The 25,484-nt window shown below is 38.2% G+C and overlaps 1 protein-coding gene across 1 annotated transcript; it reads right to left on the bottom strand.

The window, feature by feature from the left end:
- On the bottom strand, positions 1–25,079 carry EDEM1 (ER degradation enhancing alpha-mannosidase like protein 1). Its single transcript, XM_060766301.2, has 12 exons — positions 24,510–25,079; positions 14,925–14,997; positions 13,730–13,833; positions 11,668–11,839; positions 10,914–11,097; positions 9,582–9,756; positions 8,526–8,646; positions 6,849–7,019; positions 5,894–5,967; positions 5,441–5,537; positions 4,963–5,127; positions 1–3,205 (listed from the first exon to the last, which is right to left on the bottom strand). The coding sequence occupies exons 1-12, from the start codon at positions 24,950–24,952 to the stop codon at positions 3,116–3,118; spliced, it is 1,869 nt and encodes a 622-aa protein (XP_060622284.2). The 5' UTR covers positions 24,953–25,079; the 3' UTR covers positions 1–3,115.
- Positions 25,080–25,484: the final 405 nt, after the last annotated feature.

Raw genomic sequence — 25,484 nt, 5'->3', positions numbered from 1 at the left:
TTAAGAAATAGTGCTTTAATACAAATTATATGTAAAATCTGTTCATTTTTAAATCTTTACATTGCTCAAAACATTGTGTTCTTTATAAACTTTAACTCAATTATTTTATTAAATATGTTTTGTAACAATGCCATGTTAGGCTAGGAAAATACATATTGCACATTATGATCAGAATTTAATCTGCATATATTGGCAAGTATCCAGCAATGTTTTAGACTTTGCCTTAACACTTAATTTCACAAGAAAACAGAGTAGTCCTCTTTTATAAACTAAAAAGGATATTTTACAGATGAGCATTTTTTACAAACATCCATGTAAGAGAAACTGGAAATGTCAAGTTGATAATTTGATCTTCTCATAAAACCACAAATAGTGCAATTAAGTCAATATGGAGTGATCACAGCAAGGATTAGCACCCATGGGTGATCCTGGACAGGAGTCTCAGGAAAATACAATCTCTACAATGTGTTTTTTGATCTGTACCAAAGCAGAAGTAAAATGATGGGTAAATCAAAACAGAAAGGACTATGTTATATCTACTGGAAGTACACTTATTATTCAGGTGCACAGAAAATGCAGAGTTTAGAACACTAGTATCCTCATTAAACAAAAAGACATTTACTTCTTTTGAAAACCAACATCTCCAATGTTTCACTTGGCAAAAGGAGCGAGCTTGAAAGAAATCATTTGATCACTCAACAGTTGGTAGGGAAACAACTTGTTAAGAAGCAAGACATGCAATCTGCTACGGAATGACATTGTCAGAAGTGTTGATATGGCAATACGCTGAGAAAACACCCACCAGGACCCATTATGGTACACACACCTTGCGGAAGCATGCCTCTTTCGACAACATGATTACAAAAATAGTGAACTCAACAGCTTTGGTTTGCATTTCTCTTTACAGTGAAAGTTGACTGGGGCCAGGATCCAGAGAACTATCAAATGAACTCATCGAACCTACATAAGCATTAAGAGCTTCTCCACATATAAATGGCAAATTGTACTTGAAATTCTTCTATTTAAAAAATAAATTAGTTTTCATGAGGCCATGATGAAGAATTTTTTAAAAATCCACTAGGTTAGTAAAGCACTTCACATGAACGTTAAAAGCTCCATGGGTCACAGTCGAAGTTTTATGCAAAAAAGACAAAACGCCCATCCAAAGTGCTTCTGAAGTGTCGAGTTCTTTTGCTTTGTTTTTCCCTCCTGAAGAAATTGGGTTACTATGAGTATGTTCATCTTTTAGTAGACATGTTTATCCAGAAACACTCATTTTAGCCCAACAATTTTAATTACCTGCATGGCCCCAACAGCTTTGAGATGTACCACTCCACATATTTTGTTTGGTTTCCAAATCAGTAATGAGAGGGTAACATGGGAGAAGACAATTAAAATCTGGGCAGCAATATAGAAATAGAATGGGGCTGTTTTCTTTTAACAGAATTTTATATTCTGGGAATTCTAATATGTTAACTTTCAAAGAAATGAAAACAGTATGAAAACAGAAACGCTGAAAGTCAAAACACAAAATCTGCCAGGCAAACAGAAGCCTACTGTGATATCCCTGAGATTTTTTTGTTTATTTGTTTGCCAAAGAGATTAAGCAAGCCCTAATTGTTTCAGTGATAAATATGGTGAAGTAAAGCTAAAATGTGCTCCATGAAACCAGCTTTATGAACAACCAGACCGGATAATGTAGTCATAAAATAGGTATCTACACATTATAATTCAAGATGTCAACTAAGTTGTGCCTTACTTTTCCTAAAGTAGAAAATGCTTTGCATTTGTGAGATTTAAAACAAAAATTAAAATAATCTATTGCTGGATAACTAATCTTTTGTGATCCATTAAGAAGGCAGGCAGATTCTACTTCATATCCACCCTGCTACTGGGAGAAATTAGGAGAAATGGGGTTTAAACAGCTATTTAGAGTTGTTTTGTACAAGGGCACTCAAATATCCGCTCAATATACATGAACATTCTGGTTAGACTATATTTGAAGAGCAGGTCTTCTCCAAAGACACTATAAAAATACTTGTCCACGGGAGTGGTTTCAAGTCATAAGAATACTCAATTCACAATAGTGTGAAAGAATATGCAGCCCTTAAAAACTACATGAGTTGTGAATTATTTATAATGCTTCTGCGTAAAAGTTTTTTTAACCATGCCTTTCAGAAAAAGAAGAACTGGAACCTTTGGCTCCATTCTAGGTGACAAAAGTATAAAGGCACTAACTCCATAAGTTTGCATATGAGAAGTACAAGGAATGTAAATATATATTTCAGGTAGATCTCTTGGAGAGACACCAAAAACAAGAAACTATAACAGAAGAATGAGGTGAATGTCTTCAAAATCAGCCATGCAACCTTGAGCGAGATGAGTGGATTTGTGCATTTTCATCTAGAAGGCACTTAAAAAAAAATTACTGGTTGCAGAAACTAGTAGACCCCTATATATCCTTGAATGTGCAATTCAAATTAAAAACACTGTTTCAAAAATCAGCCTCAACGTTAGTCCTGAACACAGTAGTGCAATGCCTTGGCTGGCATTACAAGCTCTTCAATTATGACACTTTCAGCAACATTGTAAGTAAACCATAACCTATGGATATTTTTCCTACCTGAGCAATAATTTGTATTGTTTTATTGCGAGTGAAGCAGGCATTTAAGCTCAGTGAGAGACATTGCACGTTCCCTTTTCCTTCCTACATACCATTTTTAAAGAAATGTAATTAAACTTGTAGGTTCTCTCCAAACACTCTCATTCACAATGCAAGAGGTGAAAGCAAAGCAGGATTCCTGGAGCAAGCCACTTGTTCTCATTCTTAAAAATAAATTTTAGACCACCAAAGTCTTTATCAGCAATACAAACCTTGAAGTTTCACACATGAGAATTTGGCTCACATGATGTGCCACTTTACACTGTATTTCAGTTATGAGAACTGGTAGTCTATCACAGGGTCCCCCTCGCAGAACGAAACTAAGTCTTTCATCTGAGTAAGTGGTTACTGAATCCCAGCACCTCCTATAAGCTAGGAAAGATCAAGACGGTCCTTGTTGTCAGAACAGGTTGTTACCATGCATTTTAAGGATTCCTCCATACGAAAAGCTGTTCAGATCAAACCCACCATCTGATCAATCTGTCTCATATAAACACTCTTCAAAGGTAGTAGGTATCTCCTCTCATCTGGTACTCTATTGCACTGTAAGGAGAAGAGAGTGTTACTTAAGAGTTCAAATCCTGATTAGTCAAAGCAGGGAAGAACAAGATGGAGGGTTGCAACTCTCAACACTCCACACCACTAGCTTTGCAGGCTAGGGTCATCTGGGAAGGCCCTGCTCTCGATCCTGTCTTCTTTGCAGGTGTGACTAGTAGGGACAAGAGACTGGGCCTTCTCAGTGGTGGTCCCTCGGCTGTAGAACTCCCTTCCCTAGGGATATTAGATCAGCCCTCTCCCTCCTGACTTTCTGGAAAAAAGTCAAACCTGGCTCTTTGAACAAGTCTTTAGAAATGTAGCGTAACAGATAAACATGGAACTATGAAAGAGTGAAACACGGAATGGCTTAGACAGTGCTACCGGAAAATGAGATTAACAGGAAGACATTGGTGATTATATGTTTTTAATGGGCTTGTATGGATTTTTATAATGTTGTTTTAAATGTTTTTAATTGTATTTTATTACTATTATGGCATCAAATTGCTGCCAATTTGTAAGCCGCCCTCAGGCTGAGAAAGACGGGATAGAAATATCATAAATAAATAAATAAATAACAAGGCTGCTGGGAAACGTATTCCAACAACATATGGAGGGATACACTTTGAAATAATAAATCATTTTGAAAGAGACAGATTCACTGTGACAGTAACACCTGCCAACAGCAAAAATGACCTCAGAAAAAAGCTTTCCGAATCTACCTCGTACAAAATAATGTAATATTCTGCTCTAGTAATTCTAAGAAAATTCAAAGTAAAACAATCAACAGTGTGTAGAGCATTAATGAAAAGGTAGGAAAGGGAGCAGTATGGAGAGCATATAACTTTAACACTGACGGTGTTTGACATAAGGAGAAGCCATCCTTTCTGGTACTAGGCTGAAAATCAATTCACTAAGAGGTCATAAAATGAGGATATGCATTGACAAAAACCTAAAATAACAATGTAGCTGCTGAAATAATCTTCCTTGCAGTTGTCAATAACCTTGATCGCAGTACTTCATACAGTAACACTTCTTTAGAAAAAGAATTAAACTCGAGAAGCCATCATAATACTCTAATTTCCATGGTTTTCCCATGCAGTTGATTGATCAAGTGTATTATTAAAAACTTTATAATATTACAAGCTTTTTTGCTTTTAAACTACTTACACATATTGATCCTCAACCAGAAAGATGAACAACAAAGGTCTTGGACACCATCTTGCAGCAGATTACATTTCAGCTTGTTCTAACATTTTCACATCTGAATTATGTCTTCTGTTCCCTATAGCTAGCACCTAGAATTTTGAAACTGTCTTCCTAAGAGTTTAATCAGAAGTGACATTTTCTGTACAAGACAGCAGAGATTTTGATAGGGTCTGATAAACATCTCAACTATTACTCATTACTTAAATAATAATACTGTAGTTTCACTTTCTATCCTAATATATTTTTTAAAAATCAAGATTTTCCAGAAAACAAGTCATTATTTCTCCATTATTTCTCCATATTTGAAGCATATTTCTCAACTATTACTCATTACTTAAATAATAATACTGTAGTTTCACTTTCTATCCTAATATATTTTTTAAAAATCAAGATTTTCCAGAAAACAAGTCATTATTTCTCCATGTCTTCAAAAACAGCATCAGCTAAGGGTAGCATATCTCCTCCGAATGAATGCCTAGAAAAGGTAATGGGCTGGATGAGGAAAAACAAATTGGAACTGATTCCAGACAAGACAGAGATGCTTAAATTATACCTACATTAGAGGTGGAGTTGGCTGCTCTTAGTTCGCTAGGCTTTAATTGTTCAGCTTTATCTTGCCATAGGGAAACACGAAGACGCTTATCCAGTGACACAATGTGGCCCTCTGTAGTAAACATGTATCTATTGCCTGATTTGTGCACTGGGTTTTCTTCATCGAATAGCTGAAACACGAAAATCTAAATTAATCTTTGATTGTGCCATATTGATGACGTAACAGTAATGATGCATCAACATGCTTGTCCAGTTAAAACATATCTGGTGGCAAACATTAAAAGACAACAAAATATTTTCATAATATAGCACTGATAGGACACAAGGGTTTGTCGGTATAATGTAAATATTACATTTTACAACGTATCAACAAAATGCAGCTTGAATCATTTCAGAGAGGCTACAAGTTGTAGATAATTATGGTTCTAGAAAATAAGCCATTTAAAAAACTGGGAAAGGGCAGCAGCACTAGAAGATACACACCAAAAACAAGTATTTACACGTCTCACTGAGAAAAAAGCTTTCCATCCGATCTTCTTTGGACTTCTCTATGACATGGTGAAGAGTAGCATAACCACATCTGAAAGACATGTTTGGACACATTTATTGTTCATACTTATAGCCTCATACACTAGGTTTTAAGCTACTGAGACAAAGAAATTAAGCTACTAATTCATGTCATAAAATGTGCTGCTGTTTGAATATTATGGTTTTTCTCTAGTCTCCTATGAAGATAGTTGCCTGTGTTATTGGAAAGGAAAACCAAAAGCAACGAAGATAATAGAAACACAGTTTTTAAGTTGAAGCATATTTCTCAACTATACCACCACATGCAGCACAATTCAAAATGAAGTTTCTTTATAATTAAACAAAAGAAAGAATTTCACTAGAAATTAGTGAGCTTTAAGCAATGTCAGCATTAGTTTGAAAACTAACTTTGCTTTTGTATATTTCTCCAGACTCTGAAGAATATCCATCCCAACATGAAGATAAAAAGGATTCTTTGTGGCCTGCATAAAGAAAAGAAGTAAATATGAAGCAACTGAGCCATAGTACAAACAAATACAAGTCAGAACCTCAAACTATGGAAATGTGGACGATCCATTCCAGTGAGTTTTTTCTGGTTAGAAAACAAATAATGATCTGAAACTACAACTTGTTCCTTGCAAAGTCATGGGTTTTAAAAGTGCTTTCAGTTTAAGAAGAGAGTGTCATCTTGTAGCACGGAAAGTGAAGAAACACACCCAGTACTCACTCTAGGATGCATGTAATTGCCACATTGTTTGGCAACTGTGAATCTAGAGTAATAAATGCTACTTTAATTAAACAGTCTGTGTTAATAAGTAAAAAGGCAATCTGTATATTTCCCGAAAGCCTGATTCATTTCAGGGTTTTGCCAAAACGCATTTGTGGTTAATTGGAAAGAACAAGAACAGCTGTTCAGAAGAAACAGCACAAACTTTATTATTATAATGATGGAAGGTGGACGCAAATTGCAGTAACAAAAACAAAACACAAAAAATGCCCCTCCAAGTCACAAGGGCTTCCTGGTTACTACTAGACAGGACTCCAGGGCATGTGACCTTAGACACCCCTATCTCCGAAACTGGGTGGACCCTAATACACAAATCCAAATTACTTTGGGGTACTGATCCACACTGAACTCTATATACAACATCATGCTGGCACTACTGAGCTCTAAGCTGACTAACATATGCCTTTGTTTGCCATGTCAAGACTGACTGAGTATCTAACCATAACTGCCCAGAAAACAGATCCAAGGCACCTTCTGTATAGTCTGTACCAGGTGCCTTCATCTGAATTTCACAAGATTCCCACTTCACAAATATAATTTCTCATGACTCCCCCTCTCCTCCCAAAAATTAAATACCTGATAAAGAAGGTATGTAGATTCTACTAATTCTGGCCTTAGAGGATAAAAGAGGACATCAGGTGCCTGTAACTGCCAGTTGTACCTCTCAGGAAGAGCTCCGTATCGTTTCCATATTGCATAATAAAATGCATGGAGACAAATAGCATCTTCTACATCACCTTTTAAAACCTGAAAAGATGTAAGAAATGCAAAATTGCATACATAAAACAATAACCCACTGAAACAAAAAAGGAACATGGGGAGGTGGGAAATAGTAGTAGTACTTCTGAGTCAAATTTATTTTAACATGAGTTTTGTCAATATAAATATGAATATTCAGAACAAATCATTTGTAGTAGACCACATTAGTCTCACTTGTAACAAGTCAGATGACAACTCTCCCTAAGCCAAGGACAGCATTGCACAAAGTTCGTGTAAACATTAGTCATGGCCCCGGTAGCCGATTCAGCCATTTAATTCGTGTTTTCATATTGTTTGCTTCATTTCGATGGCACAAAATGGTATACACCCCCCCCCCCCCACCCCCAGTACAGAAATATCGGTGAAACTAAAGGAAAGTGGGAACGGTAACTTTTTCATCATCTGATTTTCTGGACTCAGCTGCAGGAACGGGCTTTGGGTCTCCTTGGAAAGAGTGTGTGTGTGTGGCGTGCAGGCACAGAAAGCACCCACGCCTGCCAATGCCTAAAACTGAGGAGAAGGGGAGCATGGGAAGCCTGCCCACTCTGCCAATGGAATTAAAATATTTGGGTTTTTTTGGACCTGGGATGAAAAAGCTCATTCGGAAAGGCATCCATTTTTGGGAGAGGCATCCACCTCATTCCTTCCAAGTATTGGATGAACCTACTCACAGCATGACTACACAGTAACAAATGCAAAAAAGTCTGAGCTGTCGCTTTGGTATACATCAGGGGTCCTCAAACTAAGGCCCGGGGGCCGGATGCGGCCCTCCAAGGTCATTTACCCGGCCCTCACTCAGGGTCAACCTAAGTCTGAAATGACTTGAAAGCAAACAACAACAATCTTATCTCATCAGCCAAAAGCAGGCCCACATTTCCCATTGAAATACTAATAAGTTTATATTTGTTTTTAAGGGATACTAGAGACAAAGTTGAAGTACTTTGGCCACATCATGAGGAGACAGCAAAGCCTAGAGAAGACAATTATGCTGGGGAAAGTGGAAGAGGGGCCGACCAAGGGCAAGATGGATGGATAGCATCCTTGAAGTGACGGGACTGACCCTGAAGGAGCTGGGGGTGGTGACGGCCGACAGGGAGCTCTGGCGTGGGCTGGTCCATGAGGTCACGAAGAGTCAGCGACGACTGAACGAATGAACAACAACATTGTTTTTAAGTGTTTTTTACACTACAAATAAGAGATGTGCAGCGTGCATAGGAATTAATTCATGTTTTCTTTCAAATTATAATCCGGCCCTCCAACAGTTTGAGGGACTGTGACCTGGCCCTCTGTTTAAAAAGTTTGGGGACTGCTGGTATACATCATTTCCTTTATGCATGAATTACGATTGACCAAATGTTGTGTGCACTATTATCGAATATGAATGACGATACATCCTGGCTTCCGGTAAGGAAGTCCTAGTTTGTAAAATAGAATTTCTACTACTGTACATCTATTCCAAGCTTTTCTATATTATCTCTGCCACAGCGAAAATACCTGAAGTCCAGGAAAAAATGCTTGAAGAGAATCAATCCAGGTGTTCATTAACTGCCCACTGAACATATTCACATTAACATAAAGTGGTGGGTCCCCTTCACCTTCATTGCAAGCTTCCCTCCTAAAATAGCAAACAAGGTTTGTTTCAGAACTGTATAGCCTTGGCATATGTGGTAGGCCTCACTATTATAAGATTTTACGATTGTGTAAGAGAGGTTCCATGTTAGAACTATCACATCCTAAAGGTTATGATAATTATAAGCCCTGAAAAAAAGGAATGATATTACATGCCTAAATACATTTTAAAGGTTTGCCGAAGATATCAGAGTATGTTTTGGCTTTAATAAAAAACAGTGTCCGCTCATTCCAGATACTATAATAAAAATAGTAAATCAACAGCTGTATTATTTTTATTATTCTTATTAGTACCATTACTTCTACAACTGATTGCCACAACATCTTGTACTTCATGAAATACAAGAAAACCAATCTTTCTCCAAAGAAGTTACAATCTATATAGTTTGACCCAGAATAACAGAAAAGGAAGCAAGAACATGAGTAAAAAAGAATATATATTACTTCAGTTACACATATTTAATTATAGAATTCCAAAACATAGCTGTGTTAGTTTGGATCAGTATGCAAAAGGGATATTGCAGCATCTTTAAGACTAAGAGACACACGTTTTAATAGACTTAAGCTTATTTCATTAGATGTATGAAGTGGCACTTCATCCTTTGCATCTAGTAGATTTATGTTTACAAAATTTTAAGCTATCAACTCCTTTATCTCATTGTGTCTTAAAAATGCAACAGCAACACTTTGCTTATTTAATTTTGGTTATACAAAAGTACTAAAGCAAATGTGCCAGGTTTCACAAAAACAGAAGGTTTGAGGAGAGATCTGAACAAATATTTTTTTAAAGGGACAATTTAGTGTGTGGTTGTAAGTCACAAAGGAATCTACAACTATACCGAAAGTTACTATAGCAATACAAAAACCTTACTTTTCTCATATATTTTTTACAGTTGAAAACAACACATGAAAGTGACTTACCCTCGCCTTAAATAGTTCTGAATACTCCGATATGCATCATTGAACATCTCTAGATCTTCTTTTTCTCCAAAGAGGATGTAAGATTTCAAAAGATATTCATAGAAGGAGTCTAATCCTGCTCCCAGGCCACTCTGTTTTCCAACCCACTGGCCAGTTTGAATATTTACAACATTGCCTATGATAAAAATCATGAAGTTAAAGGTCATGCCAGGACAGTTACATATCTTTACAGCTTCCATAGGAGAGTACTCAAAAGATTCCCCCCAAACAATTGTAAGTACAATAAAATAACACAAATACATATATTTACTTTTTAAAAAACTATATAGGATACTGGCATAAAATCAATTTATCACACTAAGAGGAATAGCTCTGCGGAAGGCTCGAGAAATTGCAGAAAAGAAATCAGTAAAATGCTGCTCCATTTCTGTTCACAGGGCCCTTTACTTCATCAGAGCCTTCCATTGGCAAACGGTAAAAACAGATATAAGCCATCACCTATAGAAGATTTTAGTGAAGCATTTCTACCACAGTGCTAATTACCATACTAATTTGGAGCCCCTGGTCAATAACTATATTTGCTAATTCAGAGTCTCATTATATTGGATTATTTCAATTCAAAAGAGTCGTAATTATGCAACTCTTATAAGTTACTGCATTTAAAAAAGAAAGAAGACATCCCACTTCTGCTGAATATGAAAACATAGATATTTCAGATATGCTAAGACCAGAGACAGATAACCAATATGCTTTAGTGATCTGAGCATTAGACTAAGAAAAGGTAAAGGTTTCCCCTGACATTAAGTTGAGAGGGTGGTGTTCATCTCAATTTCTAAGCTGAAGAGACGGCGCTGTCCATAGACACCTCCAAAGTCATGTGGCCAGCATCACTGCATGGAGCGCTATTACCTTCCTGCTAAGGCGGTACCTATTGATCCACTCACATTTGCTTGTTTTCAAACTGCTAGGTTGGAAGAAACTGGGCCTAACAGCGGGAGCTAACCTCACTTTCCAGATTTGAACCACTGGACTTTCAATCAGCAAGTTCAGCAGCCCAGTGGTTTAACCTGCTGCACTACCAGGGCTTGCTTTAAATCTCACTCAGTAATAAAAACCCACTGGTTAAAATTGGGAAATCACACTTTCTCAGACTAAGGCCCCTTCTACACTGTGCTATATCCCAGAATCTGATCCCAGATTATCTACTTTAAACTAGATTATATGAATGGTTTCCTACCATTATCACAATATAAAAGCCTCCAGTATCAAGCTGTAACAAAACTCTACATTCTGGTCTCAATTATGTAAGACATTCACAAACAAAATGCCTACCTAATAAACCAGTGTCGTTGCTCCTTAAACTCCAGAGAGCTTTTACAGCTCGGCGGGCAACCCATTCAAAGGTTGAATCCCCAAGAAGCCGGCTCAGAATCCCAAATTCCACCAACAAAGAACCAGCTCCTGCAGTGCAAGTCTCGTTATTGCTGCCAGAAGGAACTCCTGTTCTTAGGTTTACCTACAAAGATAGGATGGTTTATATGCCAATTTCTTGAAAAATGAGAGATCACACTCCTCTTTTAAAGTTTTTACTCTCTTCATAATTACAAATAAAAATAAAATGGTTTCTGTGTTTCATCATTGCTCTGTCGTGAAGTTGCATCATATTCCACAGGGAAACTCCCTAAACAGAAGTATTTTAATTAGGTGTGTAAACATCCAGTTACGAGAAAATCAAGTTGGACACTGCAAAATCCACACCCTGAGTCAGCCTCATCTTGACAAGTTACCATTTAATTCAGCGTATCCTTTCAAAGAAGCTTCTTCTCAGATGGATTCAAGCGAGGGCAGTAGCACATTCAGCTTCCAAGACTGCATTTTTTACCATAAAAAAACAGGGCCTATAAACATTATTTTGTCATAGTAATGCGATTTCTCTCATAGGCTGCTATATAAAGAGGATTTCCCCAAAACCATACCCTAATACTCAAATATTTAATATGCAAGACTTGTCTAAAGATTAATACTATGATGTTACAGAAAGGAGGAGAACAGCTTGCCCGAAAGTGTGCTATTATTCTATACATACCCGAGGATAAGGAATCCCAGTTTTGGTGTTCTCAAAAGCAGGTAGAAGCCTGACTGCCAGGTCATGAGCCATATGTAAGAGCTCATTATCATAGTCTTTAATACTCATATCACCAAAAGGCTGCCGGGCATCTGTAATTATTATGTGAGCTGAAAGCAAACTTCCCAAGACCCTGTGAGAAAAGAGGTAGAATAGTTTTACAGAGAGAATATTAATTTTGTTACTATGAGTAACATTAAAGTTCTTAATGTTATACTCAAGTTTAAGAAAAAGAATGTTCATTACACCTTTCAGGACATTGTAACATACTCGTCAGAGCATCTTAAGCTTTTTTTTCCCTGAACAAATCCCATCGGATTTGTTCACCAATGCAGCTCACAATATCTGTTGTAATCATTACTTGCCAAGTTTCCAGCAGTCACTAACTTAAATAAATAATTCAGCCAGATATTTTAGTTTGTCATACATATCGTCAATATTAATAAATCATAAAGCTCAGCTACAGCTTTATGGATCTGTCTTATAACACATTGCATACCCCCTTCAAATCTTTTATTTATGTTTTAAATAAATAAAATGTCTTAATACTAATAATGTATATTTCTGAATACAATTGAAAGTACATTTTTGGATATATTTTCTATACATAAATCCTACTCAAGCAATCTGCTTAGAAAGAAAATGGTATCTATGCTGGTGGTTTTATATTACCAGGATATAGCAGCAATAGTTTCAAGTACAGGATTCAGCTGAAAACATCTAACCCCCAAGTTTGTAATGAATTTAGTGTGTCAAAGTAGCCGCTAAAAGTCTTAAGAGATTGCCAGCTAATACAGTCTTTGAAATAAGATCACATCCCTTTTAACTGAGACAGGAACACATTGTGTAATGAGTTCATATACTGTCCTCTAGCATCCAAGTGGACACTCTCAGGCTTTTTGTCTCTCCATTAATCAAAACCTCTTGTGTTAAAGCTCTCATGAGAACCAAGCATGAACTTTTGTTATTGCATCTTACTTTCAAAGAAACCCATGGCAAAATGCTGGAAACGTGTAAGAAGAAAAGCAGACATCCCATAATAAAAGCCATTTGTATCTAAATTAACTAAGGGTATGTAAATCCAACGAAACTATAAAACAATTTTGCTTTGTTTTTGTTTTGCTAAGTAATTTATGTAATATCTGAGACACAGTCCCAGTACTTCCAAGTATGCTAGACTTTCCCAACCTGTAACCCTGAAACTTTTTGGGATTACAATCTTCATCATTCCTAATAATAAATATCAATACTTCCTAAGGCTAATTGGAATTGCACTGGAAAATATTGAGAGAGCACCATGTTGGGTAAGGTTGGCATGTATAACAAAAAAGTTAATATGAACCACCAACAGACTTTCATCCACTAAAATGAAAACTGCATGCTTTTCATGCCTATATACCCTCCCCAGCGCATCTGTACCAAGGTTCAAATATTTTTAGGTATAAAATATAGAAAAGGGTACTATGAGGAAGGAAGATACTGCTGCATAATCTCCTTAGAATGCAACTATAGTCGAGCTTTATGCAGCTGCAGTGAGTAACTCTCACACAACAAGGTACAGGCCAGGCAATACTTATCCAAAATACTGAAACTATCCACATGTGTGGCTAAGATAGTGATATCTTTGTTTGCTGATTTTACAATATACCCAAACTTTGTTTCACATTCAAAATTATTACAAACATTACATGAAATTACCTTCAGTCAGTGTATAAAGCACATATAAAACAAATGAATGTTACAGTAGGGACTTTTTTATTTTGACAAGCAAGAGCCTATATCTGTAATTTAATTTCCCTGTGGTGGTTTTTTACCATGAAACATGCATCCTCCCCATTATATTGTAATTTCCTTTTAATCTTTTACATAATTCTATAAACTTCCATGTTATTATACTTGTAACATCTCATATGATGTAGACAGCAAACAAAATGTAAAGTTAGCTTTCCAATTTTTGTTAAATATCTCATTTTGAATATTGTTACAACCACAATGCTCTCATCAAATTTTAGCAGCAACTTACCTAATTGTTGCCTCAAAGACCTGGACAGTGGAATCAGTGTCAAATGAGACTGTGTCTATCACCAGCTTCACTGCCTTCTGGAATTCTGAAGAATTTCCCATTACCTTTACAAAACAGAAAATGTGCAACACATCAAATAATCACAGTTTATGTATTGAAATTATTTTAACTGTAGAATTAATTAAAAACACTTATCTGTCAGTGACAAATATTTTAGAAAGTTATTCTTATTGTCATATTTTCAAACCCAGTAGTATTTTAGATTCTCAATTCAACCATTTCAATGAATTAATGTTGTAGAACAGGATAGATTAACAATCAATGACTGCTTTTTAAGTAGAAGTTGTAACTAAAAATTACAAAAAAAGTGTAAAGACACAACTTCCAAGATTAAGTTTGTAGCTGTTTAAAGCTTTTATTTAAAGGATATAAGCTTTTTGTCCAAGAAAGAAGGAATCTCATATCAATATCAATAATTATGAAATAGTCAGCATTAAGTGCTTTCAGAGAGAAAAAGATACAGAATTTAACCCGAAAAAGTGTAAATCACCATAATTTATGGTACAATAAAAATTCTGTTTCCTTGCTAGAACAATTTTACTGTAAAAATCCTTCACAGTAAGAAATAAGTAAGAAATAAGGCATTCAGTTATAACTCATTCTAGTTGACATTGTCCCCACCTCTCCTCTAGAGCAGTGTTTCTCAAATTGTGTTCCTCCAGATGTTTTGAACTTCAGCTCCCACAACTCCTAACAGCTGATAAGCTAGCTGGGGTTTCTGGAGAAGCACAGTTTGAGAAACACTGCTCTAGAGTCTTCTGGCATACAGAATAGAATCACTATCCTTGCAACATATGACTACTTCCAAAGTCAAGCATCAACCGAAACTGTTTCTCTGCATCCCACAATCTGTAATGTGTGCAAAATTGTGGAAGAGCCTCCACAATTTATCCAAAGTAGTAACAAACATGAGAATTAAAATTTATGGTGTGGACATCCACCAAGGACAATGTTTTTTATTAGTTTAAACAAGATGAGAAAGCAAGAATGTAGAGTTCCCTATATTGCTTCTCTCAATTGGGGTTATCAATATAATTAAGATACTTGCATCACAAATTGTCTTTCACTTAAAAATTACTTCCAATGACAGCTATGGTTTTTTTACTTCCAGTAATTAAAAAAACCTTTAACTCACTGCTAAGGTATCCAATGCATCAATCAGAGTAAGCGAGTAGTTTCCCAGGACATCATTGATATTGAGATTTGAACTGAAACAAATTTGATTAGAAGTTAGTTCTATCACTTAAAAAAAACCCAACAATTTCAAATATTTAGTCTGAAAATGATATAACCTATATTCTGTGCATATTATCTGGAAGCAAGTCTCTGAGACTTTACCAAGATAGTCTCCCAATTTTAAGAATGCTGTATAACATAATACTTTTTTAGATGGGTTATTCCTCATTTGTACTTTTAACTCGGCTATATACAATTTTTTTTTTCTGAGAAGGGCAAAAATATCACACATTCAAATAATAAACATACTTAAAAAACAGTCTGTAAGTCAATGAGGGCAGGGTGCAAAATGATGGCTTCAACCTATAGTAGATGCATCTAAAACTCTGAACGGAAATGAATTATCTGCAGTTCTGCAGTAAATATATCCCGATGACACTGGGCCTTACGCTGGTCAAGCCATTCAAATCCTTTTTGAGCTTTGGAAAGATTGGAAAATCTTCGAGAAATTTTTCATCTCATGAGGTGAGGAATATCAATATGGTAAACTTAAAGAGGCTTCTGAATAGCAATGTAAGAGAGTTGACTACATTTTCTGCAGACCATTCTGATATTACACATGATGGATTAAACAACATGTCATCAGGACCAGTATAAAAACCAGTCTATTACTCAGCAACAAGCACCTTAACCCAGTATCTATCTCTTTTCAAAGTACATGCAGTGTGGACATTTAAACAAAGAAGGTACACCTTGCTATTTCGGCAACAGACAATTCCTACAATACAGCTCACTGTTCTTTCCTTGCGTTCAGGGCTCGACTCTTAGTACTCTGCTTTATTAAGGCTTACAATAAAAGACATATCTACACAATTTATTAAAAATACCTTGATAAAGTCATTATACAGTAAGTGAAGTATAACAGCTTTCAATTAAAACATAATACTAGAATTCATAGCTGTGTTATTCTAAAGATCACTTTACAAGCATATTAGTGTCGATCTACGAGAAAGAGCCTAAAAGGAGCCGGTGTCAAGAACACAAAAATCTTTGCAGTACAAGTAGAACAGCTGTGAGCTTTAATGAAACAGGGATATCTGATCATTTTCATTCCTTTTTTGAATAAAATTACTAAGTCTTAAAAGCTGCTTTGAAGGATAGAACTATGCAAAGAACTATAGTTACAAAGAGCTACACTTAAACTTTGCTTTTTCTTTAATGAACTGTAATAAAAGTATTAAAAATATTCTGAAATGCGTGTTCTAATTTTGAAAAACAAAATTTCAAGAGATTTAGATGTTTTAAGCAGATTACTAACATAATGAAAAAGGTGCTGAGTATAATTACTTCTATACAATTAAATTATAAAAGAATAGTTTTCTTAGAAAAGAAATATTTTCTCCAAGAGTCACTATATATAAATCACTATGGGAAACTGAGCAAGAAGGCTGAGGGAAAAGACTCATTTTTCCATCTAATAAAGAGTTAAATAATTCACTTTTTCCAGCATAAAATCGATATTTACATTGTTAGAAAGTATTTCCTCCATAAAGCAAACACATTGGGTTCTGAATAACAATGAATAGATTTTCCACAAGAAATTTCATACGGACAACTAACTTAAACTGCTATCAAGTTTGCAAAATTAAAATTAAGTGTTACTTTTAAACTTATGGATTTTTTATATGCTTCAAATGTTTAACTGCATTTCACATCCTATTCTAAAGGACAAGCCAATGTTAATTATTTACATCCTTATAGTTGTGTCACTGATGTATGAAGTGCAAGATATATAATGTGTCTTCTCTATAAATGTAGCTCAAATATTAGACAAAGAATTTCTTCCAAAAAAGTAAGAGTATTTTCAATTTTAAAAGCTTTTGACAAAAGAACTACAAAGAAACGCCTTAGCATGTTTAGCAATCACACAGTAGCAGATCAGTTCCTCTTATACCAGGAATGAGTTATACTCCTGAAACCCAGGACAACATGGTTAAATCAATAACATGGGGTTATTGATTGCATTCCAAAACACATCCTAAGATGTAGATTTCCAGTATGATTTCATAGGGACCATACCTTTCATTTTTTTCATAAATGGTCAAGAATTGAAGGTTATTAGTACAGAAGACAGGTTTGCTGACAACACCAAATTATTCGAATCTTTAGAACCAAAACACAATTAGAAAATGATGTGGATTTGGGCAAAACAAAAACCAGCTGAAGAGATCTGAACTAATAAGCAAGTATTAGGATTGTTGTGGACAGCTGGATAAAAATGCTGAACCAGTGTTCCTTCTGGTGTGAGAGAATTGACCGTCTGCAAGGATGTTGCCCAGGGGATGCCTGGATGATTTGTTGTTTTTATCATCCTTGTGGGAGGCTTCCCTCATGTCCCCGCATGAGGAGCTGGAGCTGATAGAGGGAGCTCATCCACCTCTCCCCGGATTCGAACCTGCGACCTGTCGGTGTTCAGTCCTGCCAGCACAGGGGTTTAACCCACTGCGCTACCGGGGGCTCCTTAGTAATGTTGAAAGATGAAAAATGTAAAAGAAAACAATGCTTCATACAGCGTACAGTTAAATTCCTGTGAAAGAATGTAGGAATGACTGCTATATTCAATTATTTGTTAGAATTAGAAAAAGCAATGCAGGATGGACTGTGAATGGCTACTAATCCTAACTGCTACCTCTAGGATCAGAAGGAGAGCTGATATGCCTGAGAATTGCAACTATTCTGCTAAAGTTAGGAGACTGTTGTTGCCCTTTTTTGCAATTATTGAGTTTCTCAAAAACATCTATTACATTCTGAGTGAACAGGATCCTAGATAATCCTTGCCTAATCTAGCAGTAGTCTTATGTTATACCTCAGATAAATATTTATTTTTAAAATTGCATAATACTTGCTTGAGCCAATCCATCATTTATGCTGGGCATAGACTACTACTCTTTTTTTTAAAAAAAAAAAAGAAGTGTTATGTTTACTTCTCTCTTAAAGCAAAATTTTCATGAAAACACAAAAGCCATGGGACATCCACCAAAAAAATTAGGCAACATGTCAGGTTGAAAATCTGTAAACTGTAACTATACATACCACAATCTCTGCTCATTTGCTGAAGAGAGAAACATGACAGAAACCTAGTAGACAGTAAAGGGCATACAGGAGAAGGTGGCAGAAGCACATGGAGCACCTATTAGTAACTCCCAAAGCTGCAAATAATTTTTTAGTGGAATACTCACTCGTTACACCAAAGAAATAGCATCCCACAAGAGGATGCAGCCCCTCCTGGGAGGAATGAAGCAATGCTTATGCAATGCTCAAAATAATGATTTTTTTTAGAGTGTAAACAGCATGAAACATAACGTGTTTCCTAAATTAATACTCAGTTCTTGCCAATTTGAAATCAAGCTTTCCACAAGCTAGTCAAGCAAGGGCTTTATACTAGAAGAAAATTTGGATTGCAGTATTTTAATTATAGTATGGATGTTGCTCCCTCCTCTGTTTGACTGGACTTCCCTTCCCTGTGCCATATGAGCACCCATCCCCCCCCCCCTTAGAATCTCTTCCCTTCAATGTCATAAATATTGTTGAGTTTTAATACGATCCTGTATACGGCTTTTAATTTAGCTTAGATTATTAAATTAATTGTGTTAATGCCCTAACAATGATACGCATATTTTAAAGTTTAAAATCTCTTAACCCTTAACTCTGATATACTTGTATGGGACTATGTCCCTCTTCTCTCGAACTGGTCATTGACCATAATAAAGTGAACTTGAACTCTTCTAGGAATAATAACAGTAGTGATTGGGGGATTAAAACAGAACAATAAAACACAACATTATCAAAACACTTGTTGGGCTTCAAATGTTTTAACGCTTTGTACTTTGCCCAGAAACTAATTGGCTGATCCTAAGGGGGTTTCTTGACAAGAATTGTTTGGGGGGAAGGGTTGCCTTTGCCTCCCATAGAGGCCGAGAGAGTGGGTTTCCCTTGCCGCTGGTCTCCTATGTCAAAGACTAATGATTTTGAAAATGTTATCAGCAGAGCTAATCCTGCATGTGTTAAGAGTGACCTATACTCTCTCAGTATATAAGATACTGAAGGCAGATGTATACTAAAGAGTGGAATAAATATTTTACAAAAACAGGTAGTCCCCAAGTTAGAACAAGATAGGTTCTATTGGTTTGTTCTTAAGCTGAATTTGTATGAAGGTCAGAATAGATGCCTAACCCTAACTCTAGCCAGAGAGAGAGCATGCGCTCTGGATAGCATTGGGAAGGGTTAACACCCCGTGTGCGTGTGAAATAGAATAAAATGAAGTCATCCCTTGCTGAAGAAATAAAGCCAAACAGTGTGAAATGTTTGTATGAATACAGGTTTGTTCTTAAGCTGAATTTGTTTCTAAGTCAGAACAGGTATTTGTGTGTTTTTGACTGTGCTGTGACCCCTCCTTGAGCCATAAGGAGAGGCGAGTAAGAAATAAAATTGTTGTTGTTGTCATTATTATATTATTATATTATTAACTTTGATAGTATAGAGAAGGGTTAACACCCCTGAGCTGTTTGTTTTGCTGTCTCTGTCCCTGTTCAGAAGACTTCCCCTCACTTTCTGTCTCTGTGAGAACTGGATTTTGAAAAGTTTGGCTTGCTATGGAACAAGGATTGGTGAGCAATTGATACCTTTTCCTTTATTCACATGATAGAGTATCTGTACTTGTGAGTGTATATGTGCATGTGTAAAAGCAAGAAAAATGATTGCCCATTGTAACTTAAATAGTATTATTCTGAATTTCTGTAATTTTGCAGTTGGAATATTACCACATTTTCTAAAACGCTTCTTCTCTACACTACATCACTTATTATTACTATAGTAATCCTTCATAAAGTACATGGAATTTAAAACAATGCTTACACAGCTAAAATCACTTTTTAAAAAATGTTAATAAAATAATGATGATGTAAGCATTTAAAAAATCTCACTCCAACTCAATGTAAAAGCATTGCTTTTAGTTATAAATTAGCAGACTCTACAGCCACGAGTTAGGAAGTTTTGAACTGTAAAGGAGATGGACACAGGTTAGTCTTCCACACATATTCTATGTCTTTTGACGGCATCTGATCATCCTGCCCCTCAATGTCCTAACAGCCAGTATTGTAGGAGTTGAAGTCCAAAACGCCTAGAGAACTGAAGTTTGCCCATGCCTCTCTATATAACAGGAATATAAACCTAAACAGCTCTGGTCCTGCCTATCTTTGTGACTGCACCCCCACCCCAATGAATCGATGTGGGCTCCAAGATCTGCCGGGGAGGTCCACCTGGTGGTCCTGCCACTATCCCAAGCATGGCTGATGGGGACAAGATAGGAACCTTCTTGGTGGTCGGTCCCCCCCCCCCCCCCCCAATCTTTGGAATGCCCTCCTCTGAGAAATTAGACAAGCTCCCACACTGTCCTCCTTTCATAGGGACTTGGAGACGTGGCTCTTCAAACAAGCCTTTGAGAATGTTAAATGTTTAATTATCCTGCGCAGTAGTCGGACAGCCTTGTACTTTTTCCCATGCCCTGTCTCCTTTACTGCAGCTTGCACTTATTTAATTCCTATTGTTTACAGCTTAGCCATGTTTACAGCAATTTACCACCAAGGATGTTTGATTGAGTTTGAGCTGATGTTTTATAAGCGCATGTATTTATTTTATTGTATTTTCTAATATACTTCATTTTTGTGTTTTGTTTTTAGGCACTTTGTGTCCTCTGTAAACCGCCCTGAGTCCTTTTGGGGAGATGGTGGTGGGATATAAAAATAAAGTTTTGTGCATATATTATATATATCTTTTGATAGCATAGGGAAGGGTTAGCACCCCTGTGGTGTTTATGTTGCTGTCTGTGCGTCTGTTCAGAAGATTTCCCCTCACTTTCTGTCCCTGAGATTAAATGAATTTTGAAAAAAATGGCTTGTTGTGGAAACAAGGTTTGGTGAGAAAGCCTCAGTGGACACCCTTTTTCCCCATGATAATAACTCTTCCAGAATTGAATTTCCCTTCCATGGGGAAGATTTCTCTCACTTCCTGTTGTCTCAGGTCCCTTCCACACAGCTGTACAAAATCCCACATTATGTGCTTTCAACTGGGTTATATGACAGTGTGAACTCATAACCCAGTTCAAAGCAGATATTGGGGATGATCTGCCTTGATATTCTCGGTTATATGACTGTGTGGAAGGGCCCTGACACTCTGGAAAGGCGTACTACTGAGACAACACAGTACAGCCTCGCTTATCCAACCTTCGCTCATCCAACTTTCGATTATCCAATGCAGTCTGCCTCCCACCCGGATACATAGCCGTTTCAATACATTATGTTTTGGTGCTAAATTCGCAAATACAGTAATTACTACATAACCTTACCATGTATTGAACTGGTTTTTCTGTTGAATTATGTAAAACATGATCTTTGATGCTTAATTTGTAAAACCATAACCTAATTTGACAACGAATAGGCTTTTTCTTAATCCCTCCTTATTATTCAACATTTTCGCTTCTGTGGCCCGTTTATGTTGTATAAGCAACACTCTACTGTACTAAGCTTAATGAGACAGTAACAGGAAAGGGGGAAAATGTGGATGGGCTCCTGTCACTCATTTTGTCACACTTTGTCCTCAAAATCCTCCCTGGCATGGAGGCCCCTTACACACAGCTGTACAAAATCCACATAGAACTGGATTATATAGCAGAGTGGACTCAGATAATCAAGTTCAAAGCAGATATTGAGGATGATCTGTCTTGATATTCTGGGTTATATAGCTGTGTGGCAGGGCCCTGAACCCACACTGCCATTTGACCCAGTTCAAAGCAGATAATGCCGGATTTTATAGAGCTGTGTGGAAGGGACCTGAGACAACAGGAAGTGAGATAAATCAAAGGGAAATTCACTTCTGAAAGAGTTGTCATGGGGAAAATGGTTTCTCCACTGAGGGCCCTTCCACACAGCCCTATATCCCGGGATATCAAGGCAGAAGATCCCACATTACCTGAGTGTGGACTCAGATAACGCAGTTCAAAGCACATATTGTGGGATTTTGATATTCTGGGGATATAGGGCTGTGTGGAAGGGCCCTGAAGATTTCTCATTGTGTTATTTTGCATTGTTTTATTGTATTCCTGTTTTATTTATTTTACTGTGATGTTAGTTCTGTTGTTCTGTATTTATTTTGCTGTAATGTACAGTACTACTGGGCTTGGCCTCATGTAAGCCGCCCAGAATCCCTTTTGGGGAGCTGGTGGTGGGGTATAAATAAAGATGATGATGATTAGTATTATTACCAGTCCCCGTTCTTAACTTCGAGTGGCATTAATTGTTAATATTTCCAGGAGTGAATTTCCCTTCCATGGGGAAGATTTCTCTCACTTCCTATGGTCTCAGCCCGGTTCTTAACGGTGAGTTGCATAGAAGTCAGATGTTTAAGGGCCTTCTCGGTGGTGGCCACCCGACTCTGGAACTCACTTCCCAAGGACATCAGGCATGCCCCAACTCTGGCAGTCTTTAGGAGGAGCCTGAAAACATACTTGTTCCAGTGTGCCTTCCCAGAATACGGAAAATTCTCAGCAATATGCCCTCAAATGCACTTTACTACTGGTCTAGGATTGACTGTGTTCCCTCAAGTCTCTTTAAAAACCCTATACCAGTTATATCCTACCTTGTTCATGCCCAGCGTTTATTTTTTAATTTTTAAACTGTTACATTTGGCCCGACCTTAGATTTTTTAAATCCTTGTGTGTTACTGTTTATATGTGATTTATAGTAATTGTATTGTATTTATTGTTTTTGTTTTCCCTGAATAAAAGAAACAATATCCGGCAAATACTCTGAGAAGCACTTTAATTATCTGTTGGATTGTTCTTACCTTGATTTAAAACCCTCCCAATAGATACACCCTCTACTCATGTCCAGCATCTATTTTTAGAGTTTTTAACTATTACATCTGGCCCAGTCATAGGTTTTTAAATTCTTGTGTGTTACCAGGTCCTAGAGAAGTGCACTTGGAAAGTACCAGACGCAGGGCTTTTTCTATTTCTGCCCCTACCTTATGGAATTCCTTGCCACCCTATATGAGAACCATGACTTAGGACTTTTTACTCTCGCACTTAAGACCTGGCTTTTTACTAGAGCATTTGATCTGTTAATTTTTAATTTCTGTATGTATGTATTTTATCTTTTATAATTTAGCTGTAAATCGCCTAGAGCATTCTCAGATGGAGGGCGATTAATAAGTAATTAAATATGATGATGATGACTGTCTACTTGTGATTTATATTAATTGTATTGTTTACTTTGGTTATTGTTGTTGTTTTATTATTGCTTGTTGTTTTGATGTGTTTTGGGGCTTGGCCTCATGTAAGCCGCTCAAAGTCCCTTGGGGAGATGGTAGCGGGGTATAAAGTTTTTTAAAATTATTATTATTGTTTATTGCTTTTGTTTATTGATGTACTGTTGGGTTTGGCCTCATGTAAGCCGCTCCAAGTCCCTTGGGGAGACGGTGGCGAGTATAAATAAAGTTATTATTATTATTATTATTATTACTGTTTATTGCTTTTGTTTATTGATGTACTGTTGGGCTTGGCCTCATGTAAGCTGCTCCGAGTCCCTTGGGGAGATGGTGGCGGGGTATAAATAAAGCTTTATTATTATTATTATTATTATTATTATTATTACTGTTTATTGCTTTTGTTTATTGATGTACTGTTGGGCTTGGCCTCATGTAAGCTGCTCCAAGTCCCTTGGGGAAATGGTGGCGAGGTATAAATAAAGCTTTATTATTATTATTATTATTATTACTGTTTATTGCTTTTGTTTATTGATGTACTGTTGGGCTTGGCCTCATGTAAGCTGCTCCGAGTCCCTTGGGGAGATGGTGGCGGGGTATAAATAAAGCTTTATTATTATTATTATTATTATTGTTTATTGCTTTTGTTTATTGATGCACTGTTGGGCTTGGCCTCATGTAAGCCGGCGGGGTATAATAAAGTATTATTATTATTTGTAATTCAGGGGCAACCTGTGCGCAAGGTATTGAAGGCAGAGGTATACTGAAGGGAGGCGGGGGTGTATTGTCGAAGGCTTTCATAGCCGGGATCACTGGGTTGTTGTAGGTTTTTCCGGGCTATATGGCTATGTTCTGGAGGCAACCTTTCTCCTGACGTTTCACCTGCATCTATGGCAAGCATCCTCTGAGGTAGTGAGGTCTGATGGAAGTAGGAAAATGGGTTTATATATCTGTGGAATGACCAGGGTGAGACAAAGGACCCCTGTCTGCTGGGGCTAGCTGTGAATGTTTCAGCTGATCACCTTGATTTGCATTCAATGGCCTGGAAGCGCCTGGGGGGGATCTCTTGTTGAGAGTGATTTTATGTGCCTGTTTGTTTCCCCTCTGTTGTTTTGCGGGGTGTGCTTAGGCACGGGCTGGCTGGCTGGGCCTCTGCCGGGGGTGCTCGGACTGTGCCTTCCTCCCTCCCTCCCGCCCTCCCTCCCTCCCTCGGGCCCTGACTCACGGGTCGGCGGTGTCGGGGCCCCTCCCGCGGCACTCGATGGGGTTGAGCTCGTCCTGCGGGAAGGCGTGCTCCATGTAGTTGTCGTAGCCGAAGGCGAACATGCCTCGGGCGGCGTCGCGGAGCTGGGCCCGGAGCTGGGCCGGGAAGGCGCGGCTGTAGCGCTGCTCGTACTCGTCCTCGGCGAGCAGGGGCAGCCGGAGCCCGCCGCCATGGCTACCTCCTCCTCCTCCTAAGAAGGGGGCCCAGTGCGGCGCCGCCAAGCCGGCTGTGAGGCACCGCGGGTTCGAGGCCTGGCCTACGCACGGGAACGCCCGGAGCCGCCTCCGCTGCTGCTGCTGCTGCTGCTGGTGGAAGAAGCCCAGGCTGGGCCCCGCCAGCCAGAGCAGCGCCTGCCCCGCCAGCCTCAGGGCCAAGAGCGCCAGCACCAGCGAGCGCCATTGCATGGTCGGAAGAGCCCTTCACGCGCATACTTCACGCGGAAGCGCCTCGCGGCCAACGGCTCCGCCCGGAGGGGGCGTCGACGGCAACGGCAACAAACAAAATGGCCGCCCTCCTGGCCCTCCTCCTCCTCTTTCTCCTTACTGAAAAACAAAAAAAGGACGCGTCGCCTTTAAGAGCGGCGACGGGCGTGGCTGCTGAGCGAGCGCCGGATTCGCCGCGGCCGGCGGTGACGTCACTCCTGCGTTCACATTGAGGGAGAAGGCGGAAGTGACCGCGAAGGAAGGGTAAGGTGACGTGTCGCGTTGTGGTCTTTGTTGGGAGGCCTTCCGCGTCGCCGCAGCCAATCAGGAGAGAGCGCGACGGACACGCCTACCCACGCAGCCCAGCGCTCACCTGGAAACAAGCGCAGTGAGGGCGGGGCCTCTTTAAAGGAGTGATTGGGATTTACTATTGCTGGTTGTACTGGCAGGAATGGGAAGCGTATCTACACCAGGCATGGGCAAACTTGGGCCGTTAGGAATTGTGGGAGCTGAA

This window comes from Anolis sagrei, chromosome 2, assembly GCF_037176765.1.
Source record: "Anolis sagrei isolate rAnoSag1 chromosome 2, rAnoSag1.mat, whole genome shotgun sequence".
Classification (NCBI taxonomy): domain Eukaryota; kingdom Metazoa; phylum Chordata; class Lepidosauria; order Squamata; family Dactyloidae; genus Anolis; species Anolis sagrei.
The sequence above is the reverse complement of the archived record's forward strand: the minus strand, read 5'-3'. Positions and strand labels throughout refer to the sequence as shown.